The following is a 26272-nucleotide window of genomic DNA, read 5'->3' on the forward strand; positions in this document are numbered from 1 at the left end:
CGCAGAGAGATATTGAAAAGTTTCTAGATTCAGTCCGACGCCTAGAATATTCAAAAGGTGAAGAAGCTGCAGATAGAAGTATCCATCACAATACCAAACTGCCCTGGAGGTGCAAGTTGTAGGCAGAAATGCATACTGTCCCCCCAGAGCACTTTATGTAACACAGCCAAAGGCATCATCATTCCTATTCTCCAGTGCTCAAGATCGACTCCTTGAGTAGGGCTTAACAAACATGCAAAGAACTAGAACGGAAGGGGAACAAATACCTGCTGGGAAGCAACTTCTACTTCTCTGGAACCAAACTATGGCTGGGGTATATGATCCACACCTAATTTAGTCTAGAAAGCCAATCACTCACAAAATTAAGCATGCTGCAAAAATTAACCAGTAAGTCGCTATTGAAATGTTTATTTACATCCAAGGCAACATATTGAATACAAATATGAACATGGTTGTACAACAGGCGGATAAAGAATATACCACCAGTTACATCAATTATTTGGAAGGAACATTCTTCTACTGACATACTAACACAGGAAGTCACCACTGAAATTTGTATTTACATCCTTTCAACATATTAAATAATATGAACATGGTTGTACGACAGACGGCTAAAGAATATACCCATGCTTATATCAATTATTTGCAAGGAACATTCTCGATTTGACATATACGAATGCATGAAGCCAGTACGAAAATGAAAAAAAACACAATTCTGAAATCAAAGCAGTGCTTTAAATGGGCAAGTACTGTTAGGGGCTGAGCTCAGTACTTTCACTTCTTTAATTTGAAGGGGCGTGTACCTGCACTTCTCAGCAGAGGTGCAATACGTTTAACTGGAGAGTACGGCACTTCTCAGCAGCAAATAGGTACTGTGAGAGAGTGAGTACCAGCACTTCTATATTTCCATTTGAAGAAATGAATCAAAGAGATTGGTAATGTGCATTCCTATGAGTATCAGACAAAACTGCAGCTCAAAGATAAGCAGGCTACGTTTACGAAATTCACCAATCAAAATATAAATATTTAAAATACAAACACACGACATACTAGATCAGCCTGGTATCACTCATCACTGATGTGCTGTAGTGCCTGAGTTTTTTCAAGGCATAATAGCAAAACTAGGCTATCTTTAGGAACAATGGCTCTTAAACCGTGTAGTTCTCATTTTTCATTAAGATAACATAGGTTAGGAAGGTATTATGACTCATAAGCACACGACAGGTTTACTCAATTTGCCTGTTATGTGAAAAGAATTGCAACCTCGTGTGGTAATTCTGATGCTCATAAGAGTCATGAAGGCAAATACCCGACAGGCCTGCCTTTAACATTAGAGACCACTCAGTGGTGGATGGTCGCAACCGTTGACTTATGGATGAAATTAAACCATTTGGTGAAGTGAATGAGGTCGAGAGTAGACAGCGACACGGTGATTATGAAGTTGAAGCCATTGTAAACGGAGTGTTGTGGTACCTTTTCCCTTCACCCGGAACAGTGTAGGAAGCATGCATGCCACTACCCCATTGAAGGGTTGGGTTCGCCATGTTGTCTCTAGTTTCCTGGTGCACTGGGAGGCTGCTCTTTTAAGATTCGAATGACTACTACTTAAAAAAAAAATCAAAACCTGCATTCGTGTCATCAATGATAGGCCCTGTCACCGCTTCAACATGTTAGACGTCGACTACCGCTCTTATATTTTATCCAGAACTGACCACTGTTCACATGTTGCATTAATTGCAGAAAAAAAGTGCGGTAAATACTCGATACTCTTTTGGCTAAGCACCTAACAACGATGCCATTAATTACCAAGATCCCTTTCATCAGCATTTAACTGTTCTATCGTATAGTGATCAAACTTGTTTTTTTTTGTATTGTCGGTTTAGGCATATTAATTTTGCCATAGTTGAAATCAAAATATTTTACTAAAATACAATCGGAAAGTTAAAAGATATTGTGGAGCAACATAGTTAACGGACACTGGTCTCTTGCCTCAATGACCAGTGAACACAAACAACAATGGACAATGCCAAACACAAATAGGTAGTACAATTGACAATGTGTCATTTGGTCGTGTGTTTTATTTCATTTCTGATACTGAAGCAGGAAATGGCATATACGTTTGTTTTCTGTAGATCGAATGCCCCAAAGTATATTGGTATCAGAAGCGTTACACAACGTTTGTCAAGAAAATTCAGGAAAATTAAGATCTCATCACCGTATTTACTTACAGTTTCTACACTATGCCTGCCACTACAGTTGTGATCTTAAATATGCAAACTGGCTAACTGTCAATTAGAATCCACTGGTATCTGGGGCAGATGTAAATGGATTGTTAACTCCAAGACTGCAACATGTGCAGTAGGCAAGCGTTTGTCCCTTATTTTAATATTCTCTCCTATTCTTCTTTGGACTATACAAAGTCACCCTAAAAGCAGGGCAAAAACGGTTGTTTCTTAAGTGCAAATTCACTCCACTGAGCTTGGTAAGAACAGTGGAATTGCCTGCTGGAAGGGATAGGCATTTGCATCCCCTGAGACACCAGTATCACTAAACAGGTACCTCATTAGCAAGCTAGTTAAAATAGATTTGTATTACATAGTAACAATTTCTCCATCTGCAACACGTGTGCTACCCAAATATACCACCACAACTCTAAGTGTGGCTACCTCTGAATAATCCTTATAAAATGCCTTGAGGATCTGTTTATTAAATAAGACAGAGAAACTTATACACAAAAACTGTATAAAAGAACGTTCATCTAAGAGTATAAATTACACATTTACTTTCGTCTTAAACTAACAAGCGTATCTAGTGCTTCTTTCATGGTTTTAATTTTACATTCAGATTCAAGTTCTTGTATTTTCTCTCAACGGAAATCGAGACGTTCAAACAGCCATAGGACAAGAAGCCAATAAAAATGAAAATATATACAAGTCTTTAGTCTTACAGAAGTATTTTTTGTAATTGCTTTATCGAAACATGATTCCAAAAAAATTAAAGTTCTACACATCCAATATTGACATCAGCATTACAGGTCAGCAAACTGACCTATGTTAAAAAAAAAATAACATTGTCTATGTAGATTTGCTGATCACAGACCAGCTTGCCTTTATACATTTATATCGTTAATTCCATCAGTCTGAAAACACGGCATTCCTAAAGTTCTAGGAAGGTATGGTATCAAAATCCCTCGTCGTCATCTATATCACAGCCATACTCTGAAATGCAAATGAAAAACATATAAGTACAAAATACTTCATTTAGAAATGTTTAAGTAATTAAGTACACAAAGGAGTTCTAGCCATCATCAAACATCAGCAAAGGCAAACATTCTTTTATATAGCGTTCTCTATATAACTATAATGCATAACTATGTTAGTATACATCGATCTATCTATCCATATATGTCTGTGTGTTAGTTTTTTTTTTTTTTTTTTTTAGGTTTCTGGGCTACCATCTACTAAAATGAGGTCACAGTAACTGGCCAAAGATATACAAATCAAACCCAACATACTTAGATTTAGAAAACACACCTTTCCTTGCAGAGATTTATACAACTGGCAGATTGGAACACACTGCAGTTCAAATAGGTATACAAATGCACAATAAAAACAGAAGTCATCTGCCTTACTGTAAAATACTAAAAAGCAAGGTTCTAGGTCGAGTGAAAGCCATTTGTAAATACATTACAAATATTTCCTTCTGGGAATGGATCCCAAGTTAACTTAATCAGAACATTCTTTGGGTACCCTTGGTTTTCACTTCAGACAACTAACTTCCTTTCTGAGTAATCCTCCCCCCATCTTTGAATGCATTTCAAAGTGGATGCCACTTAGAAATGTAAAATAGAATTAATCACTATTAATCATGTTCATAATAAGCGTAGCGTGTCAGACAAACCTACAGTTCGTAAAAATGCGCACTAAAAATATTAAACCATAGTCGCCATAAACATACATTAGCTATCCAATTTCAGTAATGCATAAGTAGCAGAACTCATTTTTAGTTCCCGTTGGCATGAACGCAGTAAAGTTCTATTCGTTCGGAGATATGGATACACAGCTAAATAAGATATTTAAATATTCTAAAAAGCATCCACTATAAGTACCCACTATAAAGAAAAAAAATATATTACACCATCTAATCATAGCGAATGACTAAACTCCTACTATTGTGCTCATTTAGAGCATACTGCAAAAGAACATCAGCATTCACAGATTTTACCTCCAGAATTACCACCGCACGCTGAGGATCAAGGTCTGCCCAAATGACTTACTGTAAAACAAAGGCCCTCCTACTAACGCCCTCCATTATTTGAGGGAATAACAACATGCTTATCCTAATTTCTAAAGTTCTTTTACCATCTGTAACCCTGGCCACCATTTCAGAATGTCAGTCAATACTGAAATATATCAGCCCATGGAAAAATGACAAAAGTCAAAGGACCCAATGGAAGAAAAATAAACCAATTCTGATTGATTTACAAAAGACACAGCAAAACGAAAATGTAATAATGTTTTAATAAAATTGTCATAATTGTATTTACACTCTTCGGACTTTTTCCAGCAAAGAGGCCAGTGAGAACGGCAAGTAACTGGTTTACAGTCTGTTTAATGCACATTCCAGAAAGAGATACGTCTGATGTAAGATAGCTTCCACCACAGAGGAAGAAAAGGGAAAATAACACTTATAATTGTATTATTAGATACAGAGTGTTTACTGCTAATGCCAATCAATAAGTATGGTGCACACCAATGATATCATAAAGATTCATAAAAGCATGATTCATCTCTGTTAGAAAGAACTAAGGGCCACATATACTGTTCCCAACCGCCACCCTGGACTATGCAATTTGCACAACTAATGCAATTCGCGATCCAACCTTTGTACAGGTAGGTCTCAATGCAAATTGTCCACTCAGAGGACCTGCAAATCAACCTGCATAATGAATATTAATAAGACAAACTGCAGGAGGGGGCTCTGTGACTGATTTCAAAATGCGGGCTGCAAGTTTGCAAAGAACAGCAGGAACACTGTCTGCATCTGTTTCCCAAACGGAACACACTTTTTTAGGTCAAGCATAGCAGAGTGCAAGTGCTGCTCTTCTATACATGTAATCTATTCTGTGGGCTTAAACCACACCCATTACTTTCATTTGTTCCTCGGCCTGCCTTTGAAAAATCCTTTGATGTATTTGGTAAATGCTCTATGTTTGTCCCGCTGTGAGGCTGTTTTGTTACTGCCTTGGAGACTGGCGCTGTTAAATGGATTATTGCATGATCGGGCATGTATCTTAGTGTGGCACACTGTTTTTTCTTTTGCCTCACTTCTCCGCGCTCATGGCGGTATGTTTTTTCCTACTTGTTCTTGTGCATTTTGCTGTTTCTTTGCGATGTCTGCGGGTCTTTATTTTTTTGCAGTTTTATTTAGCGTGAACTCGACAGTAAGGTATTGGAGCGCTTTATTTTTTCTTTGCAGTTTTATATAGCACAAACTCAATACAAAGGTATTAGCGTGCTTTACATGAGCACCGGTTACATTACACAAGAACACGTTCAATTTTGGTAGCAAGGGGAGGTTAAGTGATTTGTCCAGAATCACAGGATGCTGAGCCGGCGCCAAGACTCAAACTGTGGTTCCCAGCTCCAAAGTCAGCAGCTCTGGCCCTAATGCCTCTCCCCGCAGTTTCTTTGTGTGGTGTGTGTTAGGGCAGTCTGGCAATAACTCCTTTTTTAATATATATCGCTTGGTCATACAGGTTGTGCCATTTCATGGTGCTGCAAAGCAGTCGCCCTTCTTAATAAAATCGCTATAATTCATTTACATCAACCTTGCAGAGATGAAGAGGTGAAAAAGCTATGTCAGGATTGTAATCTGTGACATTCTCGTTCTGTCAAGTCCTCTGCAGTGAGTGCATTAACCAAATGACTCTGAGTAGAGCTTAACACTAGACGATAGCACGTACTCTTGATAACTTTCAGAGGATCACAAACCAAGCACATAGGTTAGTTCTAGGCAAAAAGATGGTGAAAGGTGTTCTCTTCAAAATGGTGGAAAAGGAGTTGTGACTACAGGCCCAAGCACTTCAGGGCCTCAAGCTTGATAGCAAAAACATCTAGCCTTTGGATGTAAATTGGGCCTCTTCAAATAGAGTTCGCTTAGTGGAGGCAGCCATTCTCCTAACCCTGTAGCGCAAAGAAGCTAACAAAAGGGTACCACCGTGAGAGGGGCAGCGTATCATAGGGTATGAAAGTGGAGCAAATTCCATCACTTTCTCCTTTCAGAATTCGCTGCTGTTATGGCTTTGACAGTCCCCTCACAGCTGCTGCAACCTTGCATATACCACTTCCGGAAACGCTGTCTAAAACAGCTCTTGAATACCACTGATTCCAGTTTGAAGAGGCCCCACCTCAAATACCCACCCACAGTCGCTGTGACAGACGCAGGTCGCTTCCCCATCACCCGCTGGACTCCTGTGTATAATGATCCATGCATCGTCTGTCATAGTACAGTAATGTTTAACCTTTTCTCCACTCTTCCAACCCCAGGGTTCATGTAACCACTCCACTAGGTTCCCATGCATCATTTGATGTAAACTATATGCATTATTTCTGATTGCCGTGGTTACCAAGTACATAGAAAATCAATGTCAAGAAAATATCTTTCGGACTCTATCAAGTAGCCCTTTTCTCACTCCTGCTTTAACTGGTGCTCCTCTCAGTGCTTCGCCATGCCTCCCCTTGTCTATAGGAATTTACGTGTGTTTGTTTATATGGGTACACACCTCAAGGACTACATCTCAAAGTCAGTCCTGGACAGTAACAGTAAAGACTTCCTGGGCAGGAGATGTTTTAACCAGGAGAACTGTTGTTTCACAAACTGTGGCCACCAGGACCAGCCACCGCCTGTACTTATGTAACCCAAATGTGTCATTGTGACTTTGTATAAGACAACAAAGAAAGACTACAAATAGACACTATGAGGAGTCCAGATTTGTCGCTGGCACAGCATTAAAAAGGTGTTTGTAATATGCCTCGCACACAGGGCCACGGTGGAAAGACCCTAGACAATTGAAATAGAGTACACCAAGTGGGAATTTCACATAACTGCATCACACATTTCGTTCACATTACAAATATTTGAAATTTGAGGTCCTGGCATTTCAGTGAAGTTAGCTTGAATGTGGGCTAAGGTAGCTCACAGGCCTAATGTGTCCTCATCTGTGTGGCAGCAGGGGTTAAATGTTTGATTCCCAGAGGGCAAAAGTGTGCAAAGCAAACAGAGTGAAGATAATATATATGTTTCTTCTTGTGTCCGTCTCTTGGTCGTTTCCTTATTCAGGAGTCATGTCTTGTCATAGTTTTGTGTGCAATGCAATGTGGTTCCTCAGTACTTTGTATGTCTGCTGAAAATAGGAGAAGCTAACCAGGGATTGAAGTGATAACATCATGCTGCAAGTGGGACAATGCCACATACCTGACTAATCACCTACCTTCTGTACTCATTTACATGGCAGTAAATGCTTCAACAATTGTATTTGCCTGCCTCATGTGCTGTGCCATTTGTGTGTTCTCTTCAGATCACCTATTATCAGGGCCACTGGAATTATGCAGCAAATGGCGGGCAAAAGTATGGGGCTGAGGTGCCTGGATTATGTGGCTATAAAGTACAAATTATGCTGATTAATGCTGCACATTCAGTGGCAACTTTATTTTGCAGTTTTGTCATTTAACACACATTAATATGGTCTGAGCAAAGATTTCTCCTCACCAGTACCAGTTTAATGCATGACCACAGGAGTCAGCAACTAAAAAAGTGACCAGATGACCTCTGCAAAGGATCTGCCTCTCTGCAGAACATGCCAGTTACAGAACTGTCTCATTCCAGTGGTCCTTCCTTTTACTAACTTGCACTAACAGGAGACACTGCATGATTGATGTGGGCTACATAAATGGTTGTTATAATTTTATTATTATTGTTATTAGTTGTGTGATGGGGCTATGAAAAGGAATACATCCTTACAATTGCACTACATATACATGATGCCATTTAGGTTTCTAACACATGAGTTAATATTTTCTCAAAAGTAATACATGATTCCTATTTAGGACTTGTGAGGCACTGAGAATTTGTGGCTGGCGCAACATTTATTTATGCTTCACAGACTTGGACACATACCCTCTCAGCATCACCATAATGTTGATCTGTTTCAGCAATCTTCAATGCACACAAATATTCCTGTCCTGTGTTCAAACTATTTCGAGACATCTTCTTTGACTTTAAGAGAGGTCAGAGCTCAGTCACGGTCTGAGAGGGACATGGCTTCCTTAGCTTATTTTCATTGTGTGCAGTACGACTACACACAAGAAGTACACAAATGCTGTATGCTATACATGTGTTGCATTTGGGGATGCACAACTTTCCCTTCACAGGGTATATGGTCTAACCAAGCCCTGTGGTGTGAGGGAAGGTGCTTACGGTTCCTAGTGGTTAGGTGAAAATAATGCTTATTTACTCTTTACTCTAAAAACCTATATGGGGACTGTCTCATTGGCACAGTTTTATTCTGTCAGAGGAGCTGAAAATTGCACTGCTTCCTGGACTAGCTGTTCCAACAGAACATCTATTGAATGGCTGGGCCAAATTAATTCTCACATGGTTTGTCCCAGCCTGTAATGGCATAGACAAGCTGAAAACGATGGAGCGGAATGTGCCTCACCATGACGCTATTACACATCACACAACCAAATTGTGTAAAAACCGGAAAGGGGACAGAGCATCTGCGTGATATAACACCAGGCCCCACCACTGCAGTTTCCAGTGCCACGACAGTGATGTGGACAGTGGCCACCCTTGGCTGGACTAATGTCCACATGCTGGTATATTCTGAATGCAAACCTGTTCCCAGGACTTAATTGGGCACCATGTATTTGTCAAATGATTTCCCGGGAAGCATGGAGTTGGGCTTATGTGCCCCACTGCATTATATAGGTTCAACTTATTTGTGTAAATGGCTTGATTTACAAAAGTGGAATAGGAATTTGAGCTTATAACTCAATTTACACACACATAATATAACACCTGTATTATGAATCATTAGTCTGAAGTAAATCTGCTCTCATGGGTGTGGAATATGTAAACCACAGTGGGGATGCCATAGAGAATTTGTGCACACTGACAAATGTATGAATTGGTATCTACTCACAAACAGTGTCAGTCTGGAATCGTTTGGAGATTTACTACTGTTACAAACAGGAGTAAATAATTTCCCAGTAACGGAATGAAAGGACACATCCCTAACATTTGTGGAGTTGTAGAAGATGAGTTTTCTCCACTGGGGAAAACATTTTCTAGGTGGAAAATGGGAGAAAAAGTTAAAAAGGGTAAATGTCCTAATAATCATTTTTTTCTCATGTCAAATTTTGTTCCATGAGCAGTTATCTATGTGTAGCTGCTTACGATTGTGAGTACTTCCGAAAAGTTGTGACTGTTGCAGGCTCCCAGGATTACATCTGGAATTCTTTGAGAATTCCAAAATCAGGATCGAAAATCTCCCCCTTAATGTAGGAGTAAACTTTAGACTGTAGGTTTTCTTAGTGAATGTGGCCCCTTGTGTCTGAAAAAACTCCACACACAAGTGTAGAACATAAAGGTGGCTGCCCAATGCCTGCTCCTCCCTGTGAATATTTATGTTACTGTTATGCTTCTGTAATTCTAAGGTGCCATTGAAAATGAAGCTGGTGACTTGTGGTCAGACAGTCTTTGTGTGGTTCTGTAAACAGAAGTTTGGCCTAATTTGCTAGTTGCATGTCTTTGCATTCTGAAACAGTCAACAGCGGCTCTGCCTGCAAAGCCATGGCTGCTTCATAGCATCTTCGAGTCGGGTAAATTTTCACTTCATAATTCGTGTGGGCCTGCAGTACTTTATTTTCAAATATTTTGAACACTGGATTCTTCTACTTGCTGGAAATTCTTGCTTTGGGCCTCTGTCATCATTCTTCTCGCTCAAAGAGCAAAGATGTCTGTGACCTCACAAGCTCATAGAGTGGCTTATTTATAGAACACGAGGTGACACAGGAAGCAGTGCACTGCATATCAGATTTATTTCATTTATATGTTACGGTTCTTAAGTGCTATATATAGATATTATGAGTATATGTTGAGGCTATTAGAACAGTTTATTGTATGTCATTATAGGAAATGCATGTACATTGAAGGACTCGGAAGGAAGGATCCATGCCAGGCTTGCAAGATAACCAGTGTGTAAATAAATTCCATATAAATTATTTTTATGCAATTTATCTTATGTGGGTATCAAGACATGGTTCTGGACCTACATTGGAACCCCAAGAAAAACATACATTTGAAATTTTTCATAGCCCAAAGAAATGCCAATGACCCAGCCCTGTATGATCCTCACTGGGCACCACTGGTTTATGTGACCAAACCCAGGCTTCCCGCTCCACTCCGAGTGGTCCTGAGGGCAAGGCCAAGACTTCAGATTTTGAGTAGCCACCCCAACAAAGATAATTCTCACTTCAAAAACATCAGCCAGTGGATAAATGCATGAACCGAAAAGGTACCGCCAAGGCCCAGGAGATTCCGGTACACAAATCTATTCTACGGAGTGCAGTCCTGAGCTGAGGGCTGTCATGAGACTAATAACCCAAGGCAGTGTTTTAAATGAATACGGAGCACCAGCCCTTCTGTATTTCCATTTAAACCCTGACCCAAGGTCACACATGCCGCACCTCTGCAATCTATCCTGTTGGCCCATCTACCATTGATGCTCTGTTTCACCAATCTGTATGCAGTTGAAGCCTCCTATTCAGTTAAGCTGCCTCTTCTGTTATTCTCTTTGTATACACTCAATGTTTGTAAAAGCTAGGCTGGTATTGCCAATGTAGAGGAATAATTCCTTTAAATGTTTAACACAGAAATATATTGCTGCCCCTTTTCTTTGTTCCTCACTTGTTTTACCCCCTCATTCTCCAGGTAAAATGCCACAATGGTGCCTCTTTGTGGCTTGTTTGGTGTTATAAAAGTTTTGGTAAACACACTAAAAAGGGTTGCATCTCTAGGATATAAAAGCCAGCCTGTAGGAATGAGGCAAAAAAACTACCAAGATGGTGGCCTTATTGTGTCAACTCTGCTGCAGCGACAGGGCTTAGAGTGTTGCTGTGGCACCTGGCATACACCCACTACACTCCAAACCAAAACACATAGGTAAAGACATTGTCATTTACAGGACAACACCAATAGCTCTAACTGTCACAAATGCGAGACCTATTGCATTGCAAAATGCTTGTTTTTTAAGGCAGCCCTAGTTATTTTAAGAGACAGGTGATGCTGTACAGGTATGTCCATAAGTAGGTCTTAGGCACATGGTGCCACAGGACTCAAATTATCCTTCACTGACCAGAGGTCCAAGTTGGCTGAAACTGTCCTAAAGTTGCTTGAGCTGCCTTCAGAAGGGAACTTGGCCTGGCAGTTCGTTCTGGACTGCTCCTATCACAGCAGGACCAAGTCGGATTTACATAAAGCTGGTCTCTATCCAGAGTTAGAGAAAGTAAAAAAAAAAATAATAGACTGGGATGTGTCCCTCTGCGGTCACTAGAGTAAATTCTTTCGATCACTTTATTGTTTGTTGAAATGGCGGACCTGACAAGAGAGGAGATATATGGAGAGGCTAAACCCCAGACTATCTAAAGACGATGCATTGACAGTAAAACTGAAAATGAAAAGAAAAGGTTAACCAACGATGAAATATGACGTTACAAGAAAGTCGAGCATAGGGGTGAAGTTGAAAGAATAGATGGCTAGCAGAAATAAAGACCCCTTTGCCAAGAACACGGTGATGATAGGGAGAAAAAATTGTCAAGATGGGACGGAATAAGAGTCATATTAAGAGACAAAATAAGACAATGAGATTAAAGGTTTTGGTGGCCTGGAAATTCAGAAGAGGGGATATCTTGCGAAGATTGTAAAGGAACATGTAAAGGTTGATGAGCGAAAAAGAAACTAGTTTAAAATGACACCCAAGTTACAAGCAAAAAGGGGGGAAAGAGATGAGCAGCGTGGTGGGTAAAGGAAGGTGGCTGGGAAGAATATATGGAAGCTGTGGTAAAGAAGAGAATTCCCGTTTTAGGCAGATTTAAGACGTGCGTACCAGGACCTCCAGCAGTGAATTGCAAAAATATGGTATTGTGCAGGATAGGTTAAAAGAGAAAAATAGTGGCCTAAGTTTGAAATCTTAAGGGGGTTTAGAAAACTGAAAGAGGAAATGCATCCTGAGAGAAGAGAGGTATAGAAAGAGCCAAGAATCAATCTCTCGGTACTCCACATGAAAGCAAGAGTGGGGAGAAACACAATCAACCCAAAGTAGGAACAACTGTATCAGATATAGCAAAATAGGCCAGATTGGAGACCAGACTAGAGTGGTTCATACTATCAAAAGAAGCAGAAAACTCTTAAAGAAAGCAGAGGGAAAATAATTAGTGATGATTTAGAATGGTGAGAAGAGTGAAGGTGATTAGATAAAGCAAGAACCACAGTTTTTGCTGAATGAGCCAGATAGAAGCCTGAATGCAGAGGAGGAAACAAGAAGTGAGAAACAAATAATATTGTCAGCTGGCCACTGCCCGATCACCATGACTATATTGCAGTGTAGCTTTCAAGTTACAATGTAATTGGTTTGCTCTGTTGAACGAAACAGACTTGGAGCGCTGGATGTGTAGGAATCAGGAAGCTAAATCTATAGTTAATTTTCTTCTCTTGATGTCTCAAACTGACGTTAAAGAAAGAGAGACTTGGGGGAAGGATGACCTTAGAAAATGAGTGGGAAGGGATGCCACCACAGATTCAACCAAACCAGTAGGTGACATTAAGGAAGAAGATCCACAAGGCACAATGGTTCCTCATGTACCTGTGTGTTTTACATGCCTTGCTAGTGAAAACCTCCTAAATTTGTTTTCCACTACTGTGAGGCATGCTCCTACCATAGACTAGCATTAAACTGCACTCGTATACTTTTAAGTGGTAGATTGTGATCTGGAAGTAGTAGCTCTGTCATGTTTGGTATTGCCAGAATGGTAATAGAAAATCCTACTTACTGATGAAGTTGGATTTAAAATGACTATTTTACAAATGTCACTTTTAAAAAGTGGGCATTTCTCTGCACTTACTGCCATCTGTGGTTTATAGCCCTGTCTCCAATCCACGTCTGATCTGTGCTGGTTGACCGCTCACCTTGTGCACTCCACCCAGACAGCCATTAACTCAGTCAACATCTGCTTTCATCGGCATACTGAATGGGACTCTGGGCAGGAAGGGTGGATGGCTCTCTTACAATTCAAAGGCCAGTGGCCTGCACTCACACAAAAGACAAATAACATTCCCCCCGTGACCCCCCCCCCCAAAAAAAAAAAAATCAGGGATCCTGACAGAAAGGACTGGGCTGGGATGAAAGGGGAACTTGTGCACTTCAAAACCACTCTGTGAAGTCTCCCCCACTTCAAAGGCATTTTTTGGGTATAAAACTGGGTCTCTGAACCCACCAAATCAGACACTTCTGGACCTACACCTGGATTCTGTCAGAGCCTAGCTGCACAAAGGACTCATCTGGACTGTGTTGCTGAAGGACTTCTTTCCTGCTTGTTGTCCTGCTGCCTGGTACTCCTGGCTCTGTTGGAAGGACTCTCCCTTCCTCTTAAAGCGCTCTCCAATGGTTTGGATTGAGCTTGCCTCCTGTTTTTGAAGTCTCATGGCCAACAAAGACTTCACCTCATCAAGAAATCCTTGTGCGTCGGAAAATCGGCACAACGTCTGCATAAATTGATGCAGCACCTGCCTCGCGGTTGAAAAATCACCATACTGCCGACAATTTTTTTAAAATTGATAATTCCACTTATGCTTATTGGATTATTGTTGTTTTGACCTTATTTTATTCAGATAAATATAATCTATTTTTCTGATTTCACTCTGTTACTGTATGAGTTATTGCACACATACTTTACCCATTGCCTTTTAAGTTAAGCCTGCTCTGTGCCAAGCTACCAGAGGGTGAGCACAGGATAAATTAGGTTGTGTTGTGACTTACCCTGACTAGGATTGTTGTCTCTACTTGAACAAGGGTGTATACCGCTGTCAACTAGAGACCCAATTTCTAACAATGCCAAACAGTAACACCAAAGGTGGAGGGTCTTTAGAGTGGGCTCAGAAAAAATAATCCTGCAGGACCAAACAGGAGAAATACTCTTCCCGTCAGGCCTCACTGTCAAGACAGTAGTGTTTTGTAAACATGGCACTTGATATCACGCCACAGCCTGACAGATATGAAGGACAGATACTCTGCATGAAAGTGCAGAGGTGGCAGCCTTGGTACTGTTGGAAAGGACCCTTAGTCCTTCCTGAGGATGCTTTGTGGCCAGTGTACAAGATTTTAATGCAAAAGACTGCTTGTCTCACGTTCTTGATCCCGTGCAGCAACGTCCCGGAGCCACATGCGCACTGCTAGTGCAACTGCTTCCCCTTTTAGGTTACTTAATATGATTAAAGACATAGTGGCAAAATTACCCATTAATTGCATCCCTAAGTTTAGGGTCGGTGAAGCTCCATATTGGTCTTGAAATTGTTTTAGCACTTCCAGAAGATTGGCAAGTGTTGGTGTACTGTGTGCGGTAGTTTAGAGAGTGACAAATACCGTGCCCCAAGTGTTGCAATTCTCTACTGTGGGAACCATCCCAAATGGCAAGCACATAGCGAGGATTCTATATTTATCCTGAGGACCTGTATGGGGACAGACTGCTTCCAGCCTATTAATTGTTTGAGCTAACCAAAACAAAATGTCCTCCGCTTGGTGGGTACTTTACCCATGATCAAATGTACAGTTGCAGGGTTAATGCCTGGCATAACTGCATGTGGTTGCGCTGGGGCAGCACGTGCTGGGTTTGTATTTAATTTTTGCATTACACACTGTACTAACTGTCTGTATATTGCCATGAGTTCTGTATATAGGCAGTGAACCTCAGCTACCGCTAAGGTTGCTGCTTCAGGGTGCGGTATATATGTGGCCAATAAAGGCCAGGTGGGCCTTCATTGCTCAGAGGACCTAACCTAACGTGTAGTGTTGTACGTGGTAGGGTGCCATCAAGCCAATTATTATGGTCTTGATGAGATAGATATTTTTTTAATATTCATATGCTCTTTATTGCGCAGGTATGTTTTCAGGTGTGTAATGATTAAATGTATTTGTCTTTCCATCAACTGCTGGAAAAGTGACCCAAGAATAAAATGTTTCTGTTCTGTAGGCTGGATGAGTCTCAACAGTAAATGTAACCTGACCCCTCTGACCTGTGAGGCCATTTGCCAATAAATGTGCAGTAAGGAGAGGTTGCATGTTTACTGCGATTACTATCCGCTGCAGGTTCACCATAGTAATGGTAAAGGTGTTTGTTCAAAGATAAAGACACCAGATGGGGATTAATCCTTTTAAGGTTCAAGCTTGAACAACCTGCAGCATTAGGTAGGTACTACCTACTTAGCTGAGGAGGAAATCCTCAATACCACAGATGTCTCCGAATATAGTATTGAGTTGCCTTTAGTGAGACAGAGATAATTAGGAGGATCCGAAAATTAGTGCCTGACCAAACGTTGGCGGTGCCATGCTGCATTGGTTCTCATTATCCTAATGAGGCTACTGGATTTGGGTGGCAGAATCACCTGAAATATGGGGTACTAAGGACAATTCCACACCATGGGACGCCTGTAGCCTAATCTGGGTTTTCTGGCTAACTGGCAGCGCCTCATCTCTGCCCAAGAACAGGGATGATTGTGGTAACCGGGGGCATGACAAAAAAGAATTCTATGGGGGATCGTGGACGATCAGATCTCATCTCTTTCTCTCAGTTACATTAGTCTCACATAGGAAAAGACAACCGAGGCAGAGTATAGTTCAATAAGGGTTTATTGAAGTAACTGCATCTTAGATAAAATGGCATGCATTGCAATAACTAGAATGATAAATCACACTAGAAGTAAAATTGCAACAAGTAGAGTGAACACACAAAAACAGTCCCACCATACTGTCACTAAGAGTGAAATGTATCTTTCCTACCTAAGCTATGTTAGAGTACAGCGTGATAACCCCTAATCTGCCCTTCAGGTTATACCCCTGGGAAGACATCTCCCATACCTGAGCGAGAAAGCCTGTTGCCTAAAGAGACACCATCCCTATGTAGGCCAGGGATTCGGAAGTCTAAGCAAGCAGCTCTAGCGAAGACGTTCAACAATCAGCATGCAGTCGTGGTCATTTGGCTGGAAACTCCCTCTAACGTACATGGGACAAAGATGTGTTTTTATAATAAAACAATTGATATTCTAAGAAAAGGTCCCCACGTACGACTGTGTATGTTCCTGTGAATGTTAGAGACACTGCGTACTACTTTTGCCAGCAACCCTATCTTACTGCAAAAGCACAGAGTGCAATGCTAAGAATGTGATGCATTCCTAGGCAAAGGGACAAATAAATTGAGAAAATAAAACACAGCTGCAAATATGGCTATTGCTAGAAAAATAAAGCAATGGTGAATAAAATGTAACTGGGATAAAGTGCGCAACAGCAGGCCTAGTTTGCTAAAATAAAGTGTCTAGAATATGGCTAAAATAGCTATACAACAGAAAAGAGTGCACCAATCAACCCTTTATTGCTTAAGAGAACCCACAAACCATTTTCAACTGCTACCTTATGGACTTTGATAAGATCAATGTAAACATTTAAGGGCCTTTTAGAGGTCGAACCAATGGAATCCTCCTCCTCTTTCAAGTGGTAGGTGGGGCAAAGAATGCTGAAACAGTGATTGTCACCCCTCCTTCAAAAGGCTGTTATCTCCTCTAACAGGGTGGCCATAAAGAAACTTAAAGGTGCTGAACCGAACTCCTTTCTGAGGCACTTCAGTATAAGCAAACAACAGGCGTAGCAAGAGGACGTCATTTCTGCTGGGTAGTGTCTCGTGGTTTTCACCACTAACTACCTGATGGACTAGATTGGGAAGTACGTGCTTTGAAGACTTGAGATGATGCCTGACAGTAGTCATATTAGCTTCTGTGTCCGACAGAGCCTCCATCCTCTGCCCACTGATGGTGACCCACTGCCTGTACGTTTTAGTATTAGTAGGCATATGAGTCTTGTGTACCATATCCCTATTTCCCGGGGACCATCAGGTGACATCTGCACTAACCCCCCCCCCCCAATTAACTGGGGCAACCTCTTCCTTGAACACAACGCTAGACATTCTGAAGGTTTCCTTCAACATAATCTTCTCTTCTTCTGGTCAGGATTTGCTGGGAATCATGCCCCTGGAAACATTTGGAGGCTGTTTGAGAACTCAGGTGTTTTATTTTTGTCTCCCCACCTTTCTTCTGGTGTGGACGGTGTCCATCCATGTGGTGATAACAGCCCCCCCCCCCCAGTGCCTTTTTGGACACCCTGGTGCTGACCCAGAGGTCTGTCTCCTATACAAGCTCTCTAGGTGAAGGAAGATTTCTGTCAATCAGGTGTTAGAGTGTTAGCACATCTCTATAAAGCTGGTATTGAACAGGTGCGCAGTCATAATCACATTATGCAGCCCTTCATAATCACTCACTTTGCTGCCCTTCATCCAACCATTCAGTGCCTTACTAGAGCAATCAATTAAATCAATCCAAGACTGGTTTGACACCTTGTGGCTGTCCATAAGGGAACATCATTTGTCTGTACACTGGATTTCGATTTGAAATGATTGAATACAGCACTCAAAGGCGTTCAAAGAAAGCACGTGGCGTTGGCATGCAGGGTTTGTGCTTGTATGTGGCTGCCCTCGATCACACCACAGCAGAAAAAGGCCAATGTGAGTCTCACTGTGCTAGTGGCACACAGGAGCACAGCTATTGAACGTTTCCAGATCCATTCTGGTGTTGTGGAATATTCTAAAGGTGAGGAATGTTTGGTAGGACGTAACCTTAAGAAAATCAGCATAAAGAACAATAAGAATCTTCTATTGGCTTATCATGGCCTCATCGACTGTGCATCCCAGGAGATGAAAACGATTTCCACTATTTGATAGAATGAAGAGAAAGAGTAAAATGCATTTTCAAACTCTTCTTGATCGGAAAAGTAGGATCATTTACACCAATTCTTACCTAATCCATGGTATGGAATGAAGACAAATAAGAATACTTAAAAAGGGGACACAACTAAATTACGAGTATGCCCATTATACTGTTGCACTTAGTAATATTAAAACGAGATCTCAGGCCAAGAAGGTCATAAACACAGCACCTGTGCATACTGCTGCGCACTTCACTAGCACACAGAGACCGATCCAATGCTTGATAACGTCTATCCCCAGGAAAATAGGATCTCAGCCAAGAAACATCTCTTAATTGAGCCAAAATGATTTTCCTGAAACATCTTCATACAGAAATTATAGAAAATGGATGACAATGCTAGATAGATTCTGCTACACCCCCCTCTACTTTTAGAAAACGGTGTTAGTGACAGTGAGGACAGAAAAGGTGCTCATCTCCGACGATGTACAGAATTACAAGTACAGAGTATCACAATGAATAATTGTTTTAACGAGATTGGTTCTTGACCTACGAGATCCTTATCCAGAGCCTATTACAGAACATCAAGTAAACATTGGTCATTAAAAAGCACATTGTTTTAGAGGTCTTTACATCTTCGCCTTTTCCAGAAAGCTCACAGAAGCACACAGAGTTACATGTGTTAGCATGAAATGTATAAATCGGTAGAAAACTATTAATTTAGTGATGTAGTGTTGCCCAGACCCAATTATATAATCATATTCCAGAAAACGCTCAAAGCCAATTGAAAGCATTAGATGCTTTCAGGCCTCCAGGTAAACAATTACTTTCAGTAGGGATCCAACATAATTGTGTTGGTGCTGCCAGCCTGGATTGAGGATTACTATATATTGAGTGCTTATTTCTCTTTGTTTGTCTTTACCAGTCAACTGGCCTTGATGTACCAGTCTTAGTATCAAAGCCAAGTTTTCAAAGCCAACAATAAATATGATAGGAGGCGGTTTTGTGCATAGAAGAGTATTTGTATCTTCATTATCAATAACAATTATTAGTGGACACCTATTGACGTGTACTCCCAAACTTAGAGAGATTGATTCTATCAAGCTCAGAGTATAGTTCAAAGCCAAAGGGGGCATGGTCACTTTTGTCTGACAAACTACTCATCATCTGCAAAATATTTGTTTCTTTTTTTCCAGTGCTTAACAGCATTCACATAAAATCACTGGCAAATCCAAACGGTTGAAGCTATTGGCTTTGGCAAAGCTTGCTAAAATGAATCCCTCAACAATATTACTCCATTGATGTCTGAAACCACTTGAAAAGCCCAAGTCATTCCCACTGCCCAGGTAAATATATGTCATGTGCAATTTCTTTTTCAATAAGTATTAACTAGCACTCTCTATTTCCTTTCTAAGAACTTAAAGGTAAAGGAAAACATCTACTTATTATGACCACCAGCATTTGTGTGTTTGAAAGGCAAGAATGTTATATTGGGTGTGTACAGTAAAGGTGGGAAAAGCTGGGGAAAAAATCTATAACTTACCGCTTCCCCCCATCAACTGAAGTGCGCTCACACAGTGCTCATCCTCCTCCTCTTCTTCCTCATCAATGTCATCTTCATGGCTGTATGTTACGGGGCCGCTCTCCACAACTACATTAGAAGGCTTTGCAGGTTCTGGAGCTGCCGGCTTGGAGTTTGGTGTGCCCTGGAAACATTCGACACATTGCATGATCTATGCTCCAAGCTCAACATTTTCCACTGTTGCATCACTTAAAACAAATCAATGAAATGGAGAGGCACACTGAATCAAACACTGGCTTTATCACAGGCAGCAAAGCACCTTGTCTTAATTGTGTGTATGCATGTACGAATATTTGTATAGCATGAGCTTAGTTGAGGAGCAACAGTTTGATTCAAGATCATCTGTAATAACGCAGAAGACATAGGTTCCTACTGGGTAAGGTGGCAGCTCTCTGAATAGGAGAGACTTCACTTTCCATCTGAACTGCAACACTGTCAGAGCAGTAATGCAAGGATGCCAGGCCAACTGGACCAACGCCAGATATTCTGAATATCCACATATTATTTACAAACTTGATTCGAAATGGAACTCATTTACATAGTTAATGATTAGTCTGAAGATCCTGCATTAATTCACTCCCCCTGACTCTCTGGGTTGAACACCCTAGATGAAATACCATTAATAATCAGAAAAAAAGAAAACTCTTCTGAACACTCAGAATGTCAATAAGACGCTTTCTGTAAGTCTTTAGCTTCAAACACATACAATACAGACTCCTTTCTCCTGGCCAGAAACGCAAAAACTCCTCCTACAATGAGTTTTAACTGTGTTATGCAGAAAACCAATATGAATCGTGCATTCTTCACCATATCGCAACCCACATAGCTAGATAAAACACTAAATTATGAACTAAGTATGATACTGTCAGCTTTTGAATCAACAGCATGATCAGCCCCAAAACAGCCCAAGACCTGCTTTCTGTAGGGTAGAAAAAAGAAAGGAGCTATTATTAATATTAGACCATAAAATGAAAAAGGTAACAAAATGGTTGTACCTTCTTAATCTAGCATAACGCTTAGGTCTTCAGGGAATAACAGCAATTCTCAGCGCCAGGGTTTCAAAAAAAATGACTCCTAACAAGGTGTGAAAAATCAGTTGCGGCTTGCAGGAGGGAGAAGGGGCGGGGTACTGCGTGGCTGGGGAACTCATAAAGGAAAAAAAAAACATACCTGTTTCGCTGCACTGCTCCTCAGCTGCAGGCATAGGCTCAGGCACCCAGCCTGCCCTGCGTCCAATCCTAACGCTGCTTTCATGCTGTTGGACAGCATGAAAGCAGCAGCAGAATTGGACTGAACGCCCTGGCTGGATGCTCCAAGGCAGAATGGGAGCCTCTGCCTGTTCTCTCCAATCAAGGCCTTGCGTTGCCAGGTTGGACAGAGCCCAGGGCACATGTGTATTTGGCCGGCCTGAAACGGCTGGCCAAACATACATGCACTCCCCCTCTGTCCCTGTCACGCCTGTGGCTTTACCCCTTTTGCAGTAAAAACATTATAAACATGGTTTATTAAGTTTTTTAGCAGAAAAGCCGCCCCCGGGGAGAATACAGGCAGATCCATATTCAAGCACTGGATAGAGTACACTGCACATGATTTCTGAACGAGTTTTGTCAACAGCATACACGTTTGGAAGATCCTGCCAATCTAACAATGGCATGCAGAACAGTGGTCAAAATCTGGTTGATCCATTTACACAAGATTTAGCTACCATACTCCTTGAGCATATTTAAAGCCTGCATGATTGTTTTTCTGCATACTAAGAACTCTCCCCCCCAAAAGAAGGTAAGAAATAATTGCAAGAAATACTCCACTAAAACCAAAGATAAAAACACACTATCAACATCCCTCGGGCCGTTGATGGAAGGCTTATTGAATATAAGGTTGTTGAAAACTGTTATCTGCCGAACACTGCCTTCTGCACTTCACTTCTAACACGAAAGGCCGGAGCACATACTTTAGACCTGCGCACTTTGTATGACACTAACACCGGATAATTTAGAATCAAATACAAAGTCATAATACAGAAGTCTTTAGTCTTGATATCAATCACCAACAGTGATTCCCTACTTCTACACCCTCAAGGGATCATTTTCGTTGCATTCATTCTTTACATGGTAGGACAACAATTTGCCACATCAGTCACTTCAGCTCCAGAACGTGTACTGCAACCTAAAGTGAGAGATCAGCTTGCATTTTAATATTCACATCCCATTCCATAAGCTGCTGCAGGCTTAAAGTAGCAGAGGTAGAGAGATCAACTTACATCTTTTGTCACTGATTCTCCAACTTCCTAATTTAATCAAAACCCAATGCTTCAGTTCCAAGCTCTCACTTAAGACTTTTATGTAACCATGATCACTTTTAGCATTAATTCCTTTAAAAAAAAGGTTGTATTTGTTTACACAGTCTCTTTAGAAGCCTGATCACTGAACAAAACTTCATGTGATCTTTAGGGTAGATTCTACCTTCAGAAACTTACAATCTTACTGGTGTATGCACTGATACATGTTTCAGTCCAGTATTGACAGAGGAAGCTTTACTTGCAAACATTTGGAGATTAAACAAAGTAAATAGTAGGGTGAACCAGACCCTAAACACTTGATATCCATAAGGTCATTTATATAACGCAACATTCCTCGTTAGAAATGTGGTTTCTGGTTGGCTAGGGTATGCCAACCAGAAACCACGCAAGGCGGTTACACAACAAAGCTAACCTGTGCTCACCCCCTGGTAGCTTGGCACAAAGCAGTCAGGCTTATCCTCAGAGGTCATGTGTAAAGCTTTTGCGCAACACACTCACACCAGTGGCACAATAAATACACCACAAAAGAGACTTCACACAGCAGTATATAAAAATAAATATATATATTGTACCTTGTGTATAGAACGTAAACAAGAATAACAATATTCATAAATAACATGTGAGCTCTTGTAATAGGTCTCAGCATTCTGGTGATGTAAAACAAAAGATTTAAACATCAGTAACAACTATGTATTGTGATAAATGTAGAATGAGCTCCCTTCATCACCCATGATAGCACCTCATCGGTAAAGCATAAGAATCATATTTGCTGTGCACATTATTTAGTTCCTGTAAGAATACTCACTGCCCTGGGCTTCAGACGACCACAAAGGGACATATCGTAGTAATGGCCAGACCATTACTACCATATGTCGCTTGCAAGTGATTATGACAAACGTAGCCCTCAGCTATCACCAGAAGGGCATGAAATGCAATAGACAGACATGTAAAACAGCTAATGTTGGCATAAGTGCAGTTGGCACAAAGGTACAGAGCCCCTGTGCTTCGAATACCAGTTTTGCAATAACCTAAATTCCACCCCCGACCATAGCATACAGGGCACACCTACAATCCTACTACTAGGGATACGGTAATCCAACAACCATCAAAGGGCTCTGAGGCACCTTTGTGCCTATTACACGTAATATGGTAAAAGAAGGGGGGGATGACTAAGGACAGTGTCTGGGCATAATAAATTAACACAGTTGAGCGCACAATAATCATTGCTCCTGTCGGGTTTACTACATTGCCAATTAAATGAAAAGCCTTCACCAGAACTGGGCCAAATGGCGGTGGGGACCCTGTGGCAGCGCAAACAAGGGCAGCCACGTCCTCCTCGTCAGCTGGGGTGTAGCCTTGCAGCCGGGACTCACGGCATCTCCGTAAACAAAGGGGAACTCTGTAAAAGTTGGCGGCGGTGATGTATGCATTTAACAATCCATCTGGCTATGCCATTCTTTGAGATTGGTTTCCCTTTGAAAGGTAACACAAAAGCTACAAAAGCCTGTTTTGTTTTTCTAAAATCTTTAGTTCTGTCAGTATAGTATGAGTGCTCTCTTTACATCTAAAGTGTTGAGTGCTCTCTCTGCTACTGAATCAGGTTTGGTGAAGAACACTGGTAATTCAATGCTCTGATTGATATGAAAATTTATATTACTTTTGATAGAAACCTTGGATTTGTGCCGAGGGCCACTTTATCTTTACGTATTTTAAAGAAAGGTTCCTCTAAGATTAATGCCTGAAGCTCACGGATGTGTCTATGTGATGTGATTGCAACTAGAAATGCTACTTTCCATGTAAGGAATTGAATATGACATGAGTGAAGTGACTGGAATGGAGGGCCTATGAGTCTAGTAAGAAAAATGTTTAAAGATTCCATGATGGAACAGGTGGCAGTCTAGGTGGAATTACCCGTTTGAGTCCTTCCATGAAGGTTTTAATTACAGGTATTCTGAACAATGAGATATGTTCGCTGTTTTGTAAATATGAACTCTGATTGAAGCGTAAGCCAATTTGTTTTGTTGCAAATGTAGCAAATAATTTATTTTGTAGATGGTTTAATTGGATCAATGTGTTTGGATTGGCCGTAACAAACAAAACGCTTCCATTTTGCAGCACTAGATGCTCTAGTTATTGCTCTGCGTACCTCCTTTAAAATTTCCATACATTCAGGAGGTAATTTAAGGTACTCATACTCTTTGACTTCAGGAACCGTATCACTAAATTGAGTGATTTGGGGTTTGGATGTCTGATCTGGCCAAGGTCCTGAGTGCAAAGATCTGCCCTGTTGGGGAGTTTCTCAGGAGGAACCCGAGAGAGGTCCGGAAGTGTTGTGAACCAAGGTTTACATGCCCAAGTGGGCGCTAACAGTATCATAGTTAGTGATGTCTGTCAAAGTTTGCTAATCAGAAATGGAATGAGTGGGAGAGGTATAAAAGCATGAGCAAATATCTCTGACCAGTTCAACCATAAAGCATTGCCTTTGGAAAGAGGGTGAGGGTACCTGTATGCAAAGTTTGGGCATTTTGCATTTTCTGCTGTGGCAAAAACATCTATTTGAGGTTGTGAAAGCATTTTTGAAGGACTTGTAGGTGGAGTTCCCATTTGCGGACTCGTTTATGCATCCTGTTGTGCAGGTCTGCAAACTGGTTGTCTGTTCCTGGGAAATATTCTGCCAGTAGGTGAATGTGTTGGTGATGAGCCCATTTCCATATTGTGCTAATTGTGATAACTGGAACAACCATGTCCCCCCTGTTTTACATCGCTGTCATATTGTTTGTCTGGACACGGACAACTTTGTGTGTGAGGTGAGGTAGGAATGCTTTGAGGGCTAGAAATACCTGTTGAAGCTCCAGACAGTTGATGTGCATGGCACACTGTATGTGATCCCAAAGACCCTGCACCGTGAATTTTTGAAGGTGTGCTCCCCAACCTGTCAAAGATGCATCTGTGGTCAGAATGATTTGAGGCACAGGGTCTTGAAAAGGGCTCCCTTTTAAGAGGTTGGTGGAGTTCCACCACTACAGAGAGTGGTAAGTTTGGAGGTCTATCAACACTTGTTCCTGAAGATGACCCTGTGACTTTGACCACTGATGAGACTGACATTGCTGTAGCTGTTCCATGAGAAGTCTGGCATGTAGGATGATGGCAATACATGATGCCATCATTCCTAAAAGACACATGACCGTTTTGACTGTGGGAGTGTGATCTTGTTGAAAATGGGGCATACGAAGTTGAAAAATTTGCATCTGAGCTAGATAGGGGTATGCTATTCTTAATTGGGTATGAAGAAGGGCCCCCAAATATGGCTAAGTTTGTAGGGGTTGTAGATGAGATTTCTGAAAATGTATTGCGAACCCTAACTTGTGAAGAAGGCTTACTGTTATTTTTGTGTGCAATTGACTTTGTTGTCTTGTGTTGGCTTTCATAAGCCAGTTGTCCAGGTATGGGAAGAAGATTGTTTTGCCTTCTGAGGTGTGCTGCAACAACCACTAGACATTTTGTGAATACTCTTGGAGCGGTTGTGAATCCAAAAGGGAAAGCTTTGAATTGATGATGTTTTCCTGCTACCACAAATCTGAGATCTTTGCGGTGTGCCTGATGTATTGGGATGTGGAAACAGGCATCTTTCAAGTCTAGAGCGGTCATGAAATCGTTTTGTTGAAGGAGTGGGATGACATCCTGGAAAGTGACCACGTGAAAATATTTGAAAAGAATGTATTGGTTTAGGTCCAAGATGAGTCTGAATGAGCCATTCTTTTTAGGAATGAGGAAGTATAGTGAGTATACTCCTGTTCCTTGATATTGGGATGGGACCTGTTCTATTTCCCCTTTTAGAAGTAGAGATTGCACCTCTCTTTGAAGAGTGCAATCTGTTCCTGAGACAACCTGTGAGTGCGAGGAGGAATGTTTGGAGGTGTTAAAGTAAGTGGTAGACAATTACCATGTTGAATAATAGAGAGGACCCATTGGTCCGATGTTATGTTTGTCCATTGTGTGTAGTGGTTTTGAAGATGTAGCCCAAATGGTGTGATATAGGGTTGTGGTATGTGTGGTAGTCAATGTTTTGTTGTTGCAACTGAACCTTGGGAGTTAAGGTTTTTGCCTCAAACTGTTTCCCCTGAAAGACCCCCTAAATGAGCCTCTGTTGTAAGAATGTGAGGTCTAATTAGTTTGGGAGATTGAGGGCTCAGATGTTGTAGAGGCTTTATAACCACCCCCCCACCCCGCTTATATGTTGGGCGATGAAAAAAAAAAAAACCTTTGCGCTTGGGACTAGAGAGCTCCCAGGGCCTTTGCAGTGTCTA

At 41.2% G+C, this 26272-nt stretch overlaps 1 protein-coding gene across 2 annotated transcripts in view; it reads right to left on the bottom strand.

The window, feature by feature from the left end:
- Nucleotides 1-392: 392 nt before the first annotated feature.
- BRF1 (BRF1 general transcription factor IIIB subunit) overlaps nt 393-26272 on the bottom strand; it is an 870857-nt gene continuing 844977 nt past the window's right edge. For both annotated transcript variants that reach the window (XM_069207335.1, XM_069207334.1), the window contains exons 17-18: nt 19628-19790; nt 393-3218 (exon numbers count right to left, since the gene is read on the bottom strand). In XM_069207335.1, the coding sequence (XP_069063436.1) occupies nt 3181-3218; nt 19628-19790 (201 nt within the window). In that variant the 3' untranslated portion in view covers nt 393-3180. The remainder of the gene's footprint in view (nt 3219-19627; nt 19791-26272) is intronic.

The sequence above is a fragment of the Pleurodeles waltl genome, chromosome 9, assembly GCF_031143425.1.
Source record: "Pleurodeles waltl isolate 20211129_DDA chromosome 9, aPleWal1.hap1.20221129, whole genome shotgun sequence".
In the NCBI taxonomy this organism is placed as follows: domain Eukaryota; kingdom Metazoa; phylum Chordata; class Amphibia; order Caudata; family Salamandridae; genus Pleurodeles; species Pleurodeles waltl.